Source organism: Malus sylvestris, chromosome 15 (assembly GCF_916048215.2).
Source record: "Malus sylvestris chromosome 15, drMalSylv7.2, whole genome shotgun sequence".
NCBI lineage: Eukaryota > Viridiplantae > Streptophyta > Magnoliopsida > Rosales > Rosaceae > Malus > Malus sylvestris.
The window spans coordinates 829159-840945 of NC_062274.1; the positions used below are offsets into that span (position 1 = coordinate 829159).

The 11787-nt window shown below is 37.7% G+C and overlaps 1 protein-coding gene across 2 annotated transcripts; it reads right to left on the minus strand.

Annotated features, from left to right (window-relative positions):
- Positions 1 to 1345: 1345 nt before the first annotated feature.
- On the minus strand, positions 1346 to 9716 carry LOC126603142 (5'-3' exoribonuclease 3-like). Of its 2 annotated transcripts, none has more exons than XM_050269885.1 (23): positions 9362 to 9716; positions 9108 to 9210; positions 8926 to 9002; positions 8013 to 8204; positions 7747 to 7866; positions 7557 to 7619; positions 7244 to 7393; positions 6869 to 7033; positions 6645 to 6722; positions 6476 to 6562; positions 5742 to 6002; positions 5422 to 5517; positions 4936 to 5031; positions 4784 to 4854; positions 4339 to 4467; positions 4189 to 4265; positions 4056 to 4096; positions 3865 to 3939; positions 3615 to 3772; positions 3122 to 3226; positions 2821 to 2896; positions 2505 to 2611; positions 1346 to 2391 (listed from the first exon to the last, which is right to left on the minus strand). In XM_050269885.1, the coding sequence occupies exons 1-23, from the start codon at positions 9563 to 9565 to the stop codon at positions 1725 to 1727; spliced, it is 3198 nt and encodes a 1065-aa protein (XP_050125842.1). In that variant the 5' UTR covers positions 9566 to 9716; the 3' UTR covers positions 1346 to 1724. The 2 variants fall into 2 exon arrangements, with proteins under 2 accessions (XP_050125842.1, XP_050125841.1); XM_050269884.1 differs by having other exon boundaries at positions 3122 to 3238.
- Between the last annotated feature and the right edge of the window lie 2071 nt (positions 9717 to 11787).

Genomic DNA, 11787 nt, shown 5'->3' on the forward strand with positions numbered 1-11787 from the left:
AGACCGTTTTCAAAAGGCTTATAAAGTTTTACTTAATGCGCATGCAAATGATCTTGTGAAATCGTCGAAACCCCGATTTCATGCATTTTTGCCGCACCCTAAGCTTCTTACAGTTTATATTGAATGTTCAGGAGATATTCTGAGCGTTTGTAATCATTGTTGTGCCTTGCTACTTAATTTAGTTTTATTTTTGTAACTTGAAAAATTCATAAAAAAAACTTACCGGGCTCAATAAATTGTAAGACCACTTCCAAAAGTCTTATAAAGTTTTACTCGATGCACAAGCAAAAAATCTTAAGAAACTCAAAAAATTTCATTTTTATGAAAATCGTGTTTATAAGTCACGTTTGTTTTTTAATTTTTTTAATCAATTTACCCAATTTCTATGAAAAACCGATTTCATCCAATCGAACCACGCTGGTATTTTCATTGGTCTTGGCATTCACCAGCATGCGTCATAGATGACTTTATAATGACTCATCGATCAAGGTGCAGCTTCGAAAGTCGTTTGTTTAATGGACTTGATTAGAACAATATTCATGGGAATGAATTAAATTCTAAATAACCAGAGACCTGATCAACATAATATTTTATAGGATTAGGTAATTAATGCTGAACAGCTGAATAACACCTGCTGTCCAATAATCTGTTCAAAGTACTTCTCACTTCATGCATGTGTCTTGCTGCAAATCTTTTATGCGCGATCTCTGCATTTGGTAAAATCTCTGAAAAACTACTGCCATGTAATTCCAAATTAGCAACTTAATCCTATTTATACGTGGCTTTAATAATAGCTTTAGAGTCAAACCGACGCCCGCGTGAATGCAGCTCAACGTGGATCAAACATTCCAAGCAAAAGAGGCAAACCAGACTCAGCAGTAACGAATCCTTTCAATTATTGAGAGAGAGAGAGAGAGAGAGAGAGAGATTGCATGCATTTGAGTTCTTCTGGTAAGAAAGAAGAAAAAAGAGAGATGAATGGGACCCCAATTTTCCCACCACCCGACCATTACAAGTTGTGACTGCGGTGCACTCGTGCGCTTGGTTGGTTCTGAGGAACCTTATAATTTCATATCTTGGCAGGACATATACGGCTTAAAACGTACGAGTTTTTCGTACTGACTTGAGTGTGATGAGATTAAGCATTGGGCATCCAGATCACATGATCATTCGACCAGACAATTTAAGTTACACTCCAGTCTCTCGTTGTGATTTGGTTTGTACTTGGTCCCAAACTATCAAGAAAACTGAACCTTCCTTTATTAGGCCCAATAGTATTTTTTTTAAATGGGCCACAGGGAGAATAGTCTTTTCCTGACTAAGTTTATAGCCTTCGAGCTGAATGTGATTCTTCAAGTAGAATTTTTTTATTAATTCACAAACAAATCTTAGTATTTTTTTAGCATTTCATCTTTGGAAAAATTGGACAAAGACAAATTCTTGACCAAGAAAACAAGTCACTAATTCTAAACTCCAAAAATGAATGAGAAAACAAGTCTCGATTACAAAAGGGAAAAATTGGAAAAACTCGAGCCTCTCCTCTTACCTGGGAATCCAACTTATACAAACTGCTGTCCACATGGAGTCCGCTACTTTGCTGACTCTAAAATGCCAACTGCAGCGGCAATCAAAGCGAAAAATAACTTCTGCTTCCATTTTCGCCATTCGGGGCGGGCGCCCGACCAAATATAGTACAACAATTTCATCACAAGCACAAGCTCGTCCTACTTGTGGCCATACCCAGCCTGGGGTGGAGGTGGTCTCCTATTTCCTCTTCTGTCCAATCCAGAGTATTGGTTTCCGGATTGTTGAGGGCGGCTATGACCTCTGCCCGGGTTATGGCTGACCGGTGGAACCCGGCCATCAATACCATGATGGCTAGGCGTTCCAGATGGTTGGTAACTCTGATAGTTGTTATAGCCACCTGGATAAGGAGCAGCACTGACCCCCGGTGGAGTTTGTAGAATTGGTCTCTCAGGGTAGATTGGCCCATCGTTCTGGTGATTTCCTGATTCGTAGTATACATGCCCAGAATTCCTTTCGTGGTGCTGGGTACGAGACCTGTTCTGAAAGCGATGGCCAGCTGCCGAAGAAAGCGGTACATTATACCCACGGTCACCGTGACTTGGGAATGTACTAATATTCGAAGCTCGGTGTTGATGTTGAGGATGGTGGATTGCCCTAGGTGGTGGCATTCTATTGTGTCCCTGATCATAGCCTCTGTTATTTGCGTAGGAAGGGTGTGCTGGATAATACTGAGGCTCGGCATAAGATGGTCGATGGGAATGCGTCTGATTGCCATACCCATTAGCCTGTAAGCTATTAACAACAAGGCGATGTGCCGATTCCCCGAGCTGTCTTCCAGAAATAGCTCCTGGGTTCTGCCTGGAACTGAAAGCAAAATCTAATATTGTTAAAATACAATCAGAAGAAAAGGAATTATATTACGCTGAAGGACAAATGGCACTGCATATCTATCAAAAGCGATTTGTTAAAAGGTCTACCTCGAATTTTCATATGGCTTCCGCCCAGAATCTTCATGCCAAGGCTTTCGCCCGGTGTCTTCATGCCATAAAGGAGGTAATGGCTTCAGATCCCCCACTGTAACAGTCTGAAGATAACTTGACATCAATATAATGATAAGCATCACACAGTGTATAATAATTTTATTATTACTTAAAATTAGAGGCAATGGCCAAGTCGAGAAGTTCATAGGAACACATGCAAACACATAAAGCAACACTCTCATCACATATGGATAACACCCATACGACAAAAATTTAATTGAAAAAAAGCTTATGATCAATATGGACAATATACCTTCTTCGGGAATATAACACCTGCCGGTGGTCGAGTTATATGCTTATGTACATCAGGTAGTCTGTATATCGCACATCTGAACATCAAAGGGAGGGAATTGCAGTTCAGAGATGCATGATCACTTCTATGTATAGAGCAAATCCATTAATGAAGTCATTTTGTATTATTTCTATTTGCATCCAATAAATTACTTAATACACACGCGTGTAAAGATTACCCATCAACAAAATCTCTCTCTCTCTCTCACTCATACAATGTATATTAAAGCAAATGAATTTAAGTTAAAAATTAAAATACATACATTACTTGGTTGTCCACAATATCCTCCATGCTTTCAACAGGAGACCGGAAAACCGGAGGGCAAGGCTCTCCAGTACATGGAGACAAATAACCGTTCATCCCTTCACTGCATGCATCCCTAAATAAAATCAGAAAATAGTCTCAAGCAATTCTTAAATACATTGTCAATAAGAAAAATCAGAACAAAAATATGGCTTTATAATCATGTAGCAAACATTACCATCTAGAAGTACCAAAAAATGGACACACTTTCTAGAAAACCATAGAAAAATTAATTTTTGTAAAATGCCAAAATGGAGCATGATTCTCAAGAAAAATATATAAGCTAAATCAATTAGCATATGCGGTGCCACCAAAATGGAACACTGGCCACATATTCTATAGTTCCCAACCAAAACAGGCTCAAATAGAAAATAGCAAAGGTATAACGTAAAATTCAAATTAGAAATCTGGTTGCTGCTCTAAAGCATAAAGTAAATGCACCGTGAACAAACCTGTACTTGGGATCAATCTGCTCCTTAACTTCAACTCGTTCTTTGTCTGTCAACTGCTTGCATCGATTGTCCAGAGAATATATGCTTACAGATAGAGGATGAGACGATGTCACAAAAAGCATCTCGAACATCACACTATTTCTCCTTGTCTCCTCCTCCTACAATCCAAAAGCTAAAATTAAGTTAGAAAACAAAATAGAAATACCAAAATCAGTAATGCAAAGTATAAATAAATAAATAAATACCCTACCGTCAATGTATGTTCGAGTTTTTCAACCTCACATAGAAGGCGGTCTTCATCAATAAAAGGCAGCTTTGCAATACCCTTCAGAAAAGCAAAAAGATGTCAAACTCTGCTCGATAGGTGTACAATATACACCGTAATCATCATGACCATGCGCAAAAGCATATAGTTATAATATGGATTAGAAAGAAACCTACCTGCCATGCATACCGCTTCCCATTCATATCCACTTCAAAGTCTGATGGTAATAAAGGTTCAGAGAAGAATCTTAGTGAGCAAGTAAACAAAAGGGAAATATTCAAACCACCAATATTAGTCAAGCAAACATACCAATAGGGTAAAAATCAATCAGAGGTGAATTTGGATCAGTCATCAACTTCCTGTACTGCTCAGGAAGAGCATGGGAGCTGCAAACAAATTATCATTAGTGCCTTACTTAATGGATAATTTACTAATATAAGGAATAAATTAAAAGCAAACCTTGCAGCAGGAAAAACTCCCAATAGCTGATTGAACGGTTTAAAAGGAGAGCCCAAATCGAAACTTATATTTAGCTGACCAAGGTCCTTCAGATCAGAAGCAAAGGGTGCATAGTGATAGGGGTAAAACCTGAAGAAAAAAAAAAGGCATTCAATGGCACGATTGACATATTTGACTAAGATCATTAATGCAGTTTTTTCAGAAAATGTTACAACAAGATCTCATCTATGTGGCATTATCCTGATATGCAATTGTGTTTTCGTATGACAAGCTAAAAGAAAAATTGGAAAATATTCATAATCCAACCCTGCTCCATATACAACACTGAAAAACCCCACCCCATCCAAATACAATTAATAATTCCAGTCATTGCAAAATGCTACAGAAGCAAAAGGAACGGGAAGGCCCTTCATGTAGTGAAGGAAGGTGGATCAAAACTACTCACCACTGCCACGAGCAAACACCTTCATAATAATAGTGCATCACCCAACACAGACCTTCAGTGTATCGCAAAACCTACCCAAAAACACAAATATGAAAAAACTAACAATGGTTTATACAAATGAACATTTGAAATCACCAGCAATTATTACGTACAACATCTTTTCGAATTGCATCACGTTCTTCAGGAGTTTTTGCAGAAAACTTCTCTTCATAATACCTATCTTTCCATCCAGGTTCTCCCAATTTAACCTAATAATAAAAGACAAAAAGAATCACATTACCAATGCAACCAGCACAAAAATTCAGAAACAAAACTCCAAGCTTCTCAGCTATAGTATTGAGATGACAAATATAATAATGTAAACAGAGCTATGCAGCAAGAGCTATATGCATAAACTAGACAACAGTTTTATATTTAGTATTCAAAACTGCAAAAAAACAAAAGAGAACAATGTTGGGATAGGTCGCTTTCATTGGCAAATGGCAATGCATGATAATTGCAAATACTGATGTTACTATGGTTCCAAGATACAAGCAGATAATCTAAATTATCAAATTTCAAAAAGGCTTTCAAATGCCTTACAAACATACGCCTTGCAGACATCGATATCAAAATATATGTACAGTTAGTAATTGAACCTTGTCTACGTTGGGATTTCCAGAGTTAAAAGCATCAGATTTCTCACGAAGAATCTCCTTCAGCTTTGCTTTCATGTCTTCTTTGTTTCCATGTTCCTAGAAGAAAAAAACAGTGACAGCTTAACGACCCCATAGTTAATAATATATAACCAGCAGAACTCGTTAAACACTTAACCCTGTTTGTAAAGCAATTATTACAAGATGGTACAATAGAGATTCAAAATTAGGTCAGCGTCAGTAATTAGCATGTAGAAAAGTAAATACAAAGAACAGACTAAAAATGTTTGACATTAAGGTATCTCCTGAGCTAAAAAACATACATCTAGTTCAAGACTGTCCTCAGCTTCAACAATAGCAGCACCGACAGTTGACATCTCTGAAGACAAACGTGCAACCTTTCGAGGATTTCCTTGATCACTAGATTTTCCAGATTGTTGATAGGGTGAAGCTGTATGACCTGACGCAAGACGAGATCCCTGAAACCGAGAAACTGGAACCAATGAATCTGGTTGCACTTGAGGCGCTGCATCATCTCCTCTTCTTAATTGCCCTTTTTCACGCTTTATTCTGTCTGCCTGACGCTGGAGAGAGGGGGAAAGATTTTGTTATAACATTAAGCATTCTAATCACCAACATAACATCTATTAATCCACCCATACAGCAATTCACAGAAGAACAATAACATCCACAGATTTGGAAGGGGCGTCTGCTCAAAAGGCCACATCCCAGAGACCTTTTCTGAGAGCAGATTGATTTTACCTGCCCTCTTTCAGCTCACATTTATTGAGGAAAGTATCCTCCCTCCCAAATCCTGTTTTCCTTGTGAAAGCTTGAACAATCTATCTGAAACCTAAAGTTCTCCCACCCCACTCAAAAACATTCTGAAACCCTAGTTAAGTACCATGCTCCATCTAACTAAACAGCCTAAACAGGTGCATTAAATGAAAAATAAATTAAAAAAAAAAACTTTAGCCATCATGCAAATCAACACGGTTATACAATCATGCTGCCATAAAAGTAACACTGTTTCAAGGGGCTACTAAGGGGAACAAACCTGATGCAATCGAGCTCTTTTCTGAAATATTTTATCTTCATAAGATCCAACTGCTTGGATGAAATGCTCTACCCGACTCAAATTTGGCTGAGAAAAAAAAAGGCAGGCAAATAAGAACATTATGAAAGAACCTAGTCAACTACATAACCTACAATAGTCAATTAAATACCTTGCTTCCATCAGTCAGGTATCCACCCAATGACTTAAATTCTTTCTTGTATACAGCCAAAAGCAAATTGATTGCACCCTGAACAATCACCAATGAGAATATTATAACAGAAAATTATTACTCTTTTTGAAGCCCTCCTATTTTCATTTTTATTTTTATGTGAAACAGTTTTTTAAACCTCCAATTTTCATGTTCTATTTCTCAAGCTTAATAAAATTACATACCTCACGAATTTCCAGTGTGGGCATGTGTGGTAAGAAATCGTTGCCAACAAAGAAACACATGAATATGAAATCATCCACAATGCACTCAAAATCAATCTCGAATTGGGTATTGGGAATTCTCATCTCATATTCCAAATATTCTCTAAGAGTCCAGATGTTAAGAAACTGCCATAACAAAGCACAAAGAGATAAAACTTCGATATATAATTGTCACATAGTATTTCGAAAGTAGGATACAAGTTATTCCACTAGTTCTATTCAATGAAATGTCCAATTCGCAATGGCTCTAAAATGAATAATTTAAATCCAAAAATCGCAACCATTCCTTTTAAGTTTTATCAGTAGTTCTTCAATCAATGTATTGCAAAAAATAACCTGGTACGGCTTCTTGGGAACGGCCTCAGCATCAGCTTTCTCATCAAACTCTCCAGCCTTCCGTTTCGCCTTACCTTCACAATTTGCTGCTAAATGACCCACCTGACCACATATGAAGCATTTGTCTTGCTGTCCGGGGGTGAAAACAACCTGGAATGTTGCATTGCCAAATGTAAAATCACTAGTTGGAATGAAGGTGGAAATCATGAAACACACTGTAGGAGAACTGAAAGTAACGAAGATGCCAATCATACAGAAAAACAAAGTTGAATTGAATTTTAAAATGAAAAATTGGAAAATCATAAATACATACCTCTCGAAGAATTGAAAAATGAACTTCATGGGTAGCCAAAGCAAGCATAATCAAATCAGCATCCTGTAATTGACCACACATTAATAGAATACAGGAAAAACTTACCAGAATAATTCAAGGGTTTTTATAAAGCAATGGATAAATAACTGAGGGGTATAAGAAGATGCATGTAATGAAGGAAGAAACATACCAAACCATAGAGACAATGGCGTGTATTTGGATCATAACCAGGAAGATTTCTTTGAAGACGTACATAAGACATAATTTTGTGTTCACCTTCACCTGGAACATTTGCATCGGAAAGAATAACCTGCCAAGACAAAATATTAAAAAAATTTGGTAAAACAGGAATATTCATCAGCATTGATAGAACAATAAAAATAGGTCCTAATTAGTAATTGCAAAAGAAACACAATATAACTTCAGGAAACCGAGGGAACAAAGCACAGAAAATACCTTAACATTTTTCCATCCTGGGTCGTTGTTTAATCTGAGATGAATGTAATACTGCAATGCTACTGACAAAACAGCCATAAATTGAGTTCCAGGAGTGATGACATTGGAATCAACAACTTGCGACTGCTGTTTTGGAGGAAGTTTTCTCCCCTCCATTTCAAACTCCTCACGCAGCCTTTCTTCTTCAGCTGCCTATAAAAGAGAAACCAAAAATCAATAAATGTAAAGCTTGGCTTCATTTCTCCTATCTACTTCCCCCATTCCAAGGCTGTATAACCTTATGGAACAATTGTAACAAGTAAGGATTCAGGAAATCTCAACAATGAGTTCACACAGATAGAACAGGGGGGAGGGAGTTTAACATGCCCCAAGTAAATGGTTCAGGACTAGTAGCTATGTTCCTTCAATTTTCATAATACAAGTTTGAAGATTGAGTTACGAACACCCCCCCCCCCCCCCCCAAAAAAAAGTTACTGCAAATACACATTCCACAACTCCATTAAGGTTGTGTTGGATTATCACAATTCATAATAAATTTACACAAACTGCATCAACTACAAAACCCAAACAAACATGAGTAAAAACTAACAAATGCATATAACCAGAATTTGATGATTGCACTATCAAAGGGTGTTTGAAATAACGATCTTTAGACAGTACTTGTTGAACTCCTATGTATAAACACCACTATGATATCCGCTACAGAGGAAAATTTTATAGTCCCCAGGAAATCAAACTGCTTTCATTTGTTCAGTTAAGGTCAGATACATAAACATATCTATTCATCTACCAGTTTTCTGCAATTAATAAACTTTATTACACAAAAGAATCAGAACTAAACCAAAGAAAAAAAGGCAAGCCCTTCACATGCAAACACATGGAGGACACACCTAGCATCCACAAAAGGACGTACCGCGTCTGATGCATCTTTCGCAGCTCTAAATCGCCGAGACCGCTGTTGATTCATTTTTGCCCTGGGGGCAACACCATCTATCAATAATTGGCAACAATTAGCATTACACAAATTCATACGACAACGCATTTACTTATGCTTTTTGATAAAACATAAACATCAGTTCAAATTCCAACACTCACCAATAGCCATGTACAATAGCTTTCGAGGCCGAACCATCACAAACAGTCTGTCAATATAATCAAACATGCACTGGAATACCTCGTCGAATGTCGAGGGAGAAGGCTGCATCATTCAGATAACAAAATTAAGCCACGCAAACAAATTTACAGCTACAAGGTCAAATTTTGATAACAATCAAAGGGGGGAAATCTTTCCACATAACAAAATTTTCAACTCGTAATCACATTGTAAAGAAATTAAATCGAATCGTTACCCTATCTTCTGGGTGGAAACAGGGGTGAATAATCCCGTTCATGTCGAGATACAGATTATCGTATTCCAACCCATTAGGGTTTGGTTTACTGGTGTCGACCGGAATCGATACGTCATCTATCACGACGGGCTCTTCTTCCACGACGTCGACAATCACAAGCGGGTACTTCTCCGCCAACCACCGGTAGAACGCCGGAACTCCCATTGTCAATTGGAGTTAGCTCGCGGTGGTGAACTAACAGATTACGAATCCAGAAAGTGAGGGAAAATCAGAACCCTAACCCTAATCGCTGCCTGAAACTTTAGCGGGGAAAGAGTGATAATGTACAAAAGAAGAAAGGTGAGCGCCAGTGTTAGTTTGGCGAGGCGGTGGAATTAGGGGGAGGAAGTGACGATTTGACGGTTATACCCCTGGAAATTTGGAAATGTAAGGCTATGGTTTGGGGATAAGGAACAGGGGTAATTATGTCAATCGCTGGAGTCTTGTTTTCCTTTTCGGTTTTTGTTTCCGAATTCGAATCGTCCTACCCGAAACCGGAAAGCTTACATATTGGGCCAATGGCTACTAGGTGACCCCGTTGCTAACAAACGAGCCCAAGTCCTAAGACGCTTAAGGCCCAATTAACCATTGTGTTTCTTGGGTGTTGAGGATTTTTGGATAACTATTTCAATGATTCGGATTATCGGATATGAAACATAACCAGTTGATCTCTACTTGATTGATTAACATCTTAGACTCGACTTGAACAAATGGCGATGACAATATGTGTTTGCACTTAGTAGTGATGAGGATCCGATGAGGTTACCTTATTATTAGAGGAAGGGAAACGAGTAGGATATAATTTACAAGGTCTAGGTCTCCAACGTTAACTCTGAATCTTTTCTGCATGCCCTTGTTCGTGCTATAAGAACTTTTCTAAACCTCATTTTCAAACGTCGTAGAATTCTCTGGACAAATACAACATAATACATACGATTTTTTCTCTGTATCCGTACATAAACCCATAAATATTTCTCAAAGAACATTGATGTCATGTCACCCACTTATATAATGTATCTACACAAAATGTTGGCTCAATTCGCTTGCATTCTCGTATTGTGTCTTTGATGTGAAGATGCTAAAGTCAACACTTTCAAATAAATGGTCGAAAATGATGCCCACTATTCGCATATTTTAAACCCTACTATTATATGCCCACCATCCCCACCACAAAAATTGCGAAACTCAAGTTAAATAGAAAGCCACTTGTTAATATCATTATTGCATATGGATTATGGAACACAGATTCGTTTGGGAATTGTTAAATGTGTCATTGATAATATATTAATATAACATCCGCGACACATAAATGTATTAACATATTATTAATACACTTTCGACAATAATAGTGCCCTTCTTCGATACTACACATAGAACTTTCTTCTTTTTTTTTTCTTTTTTTTTTTTTTTGTGGAAGGCAAACTTGAGTAAAGATATGTCCGCCCACTTTACTCATAGAATATTTTTCACAAAAAAAATTAGCAGAGCCTCATGTTTTATGTCTTTGTTGTTCCACACGATCTCACTTTGCGTCAAAGTAGGGCGCCCTATACCTTCCCATTATTTAGTTTTAATGTGAAACCTAATCATATGATAATATTATAATCTAGTGATATTTTATTTTATTTATAAGTAAAAGGTTTTATATTTGATTCATATAAACGATGAATCAAAACTTAAATTCAGTATTGTTGATCCTAAAAACTAAAACTATCAAGCCTACGTGGCGTGCAGGATGAGTAACTAATGAGCTAACTATGTCATTCGGTTATGTGCGGGGCATGCCAACTCGACGCCCGAGCTTAGCCGGAGAGTAAATTATGTTAATGTCGCGTTGAGCGCGATGCTAACTTCTTGATCTTGCGAATGCGGTCGAGGAAAGAATACGTCTTAGTCTTTGGGTTCTAAAGCCTGAAGACAATGATGCTAGTTCTGCAAAGTTTACAAATCGTCGGCACCGGGTTCGGTCACAGTGATTATATTTGTGAGAGTATAAGCACTCTGAACTGGCACCAAACTATATAGACACAAATATTTGAAAGAGATGTATGTCTTGATGGTAAATATGGTTCGATCGTCATAATGCCGAACTTTAAAGTGTACTTGTGAATATCCAATTATAAAACAACTTGGCGTTCAACGTGCCGAGCCTAGTAACATGTAACACCTCACTTCGTCGAGAAGGCTGATGAAATGACCTCTACCAACAAGAACTTGAAAGTCCTTGTCGACCGAAACTTTGATAAATAACCAATCGGTCTCGAAGCAATGTTGTTTATCCAAACTGAAGGTGCTCCTTAATCGACTGATTCTACAACTCCAGTGATGTTTATCAAAACTGAAGATGTCGCCGATTGCCTTCACAGTGTTGTTTATCCAAATTGAAG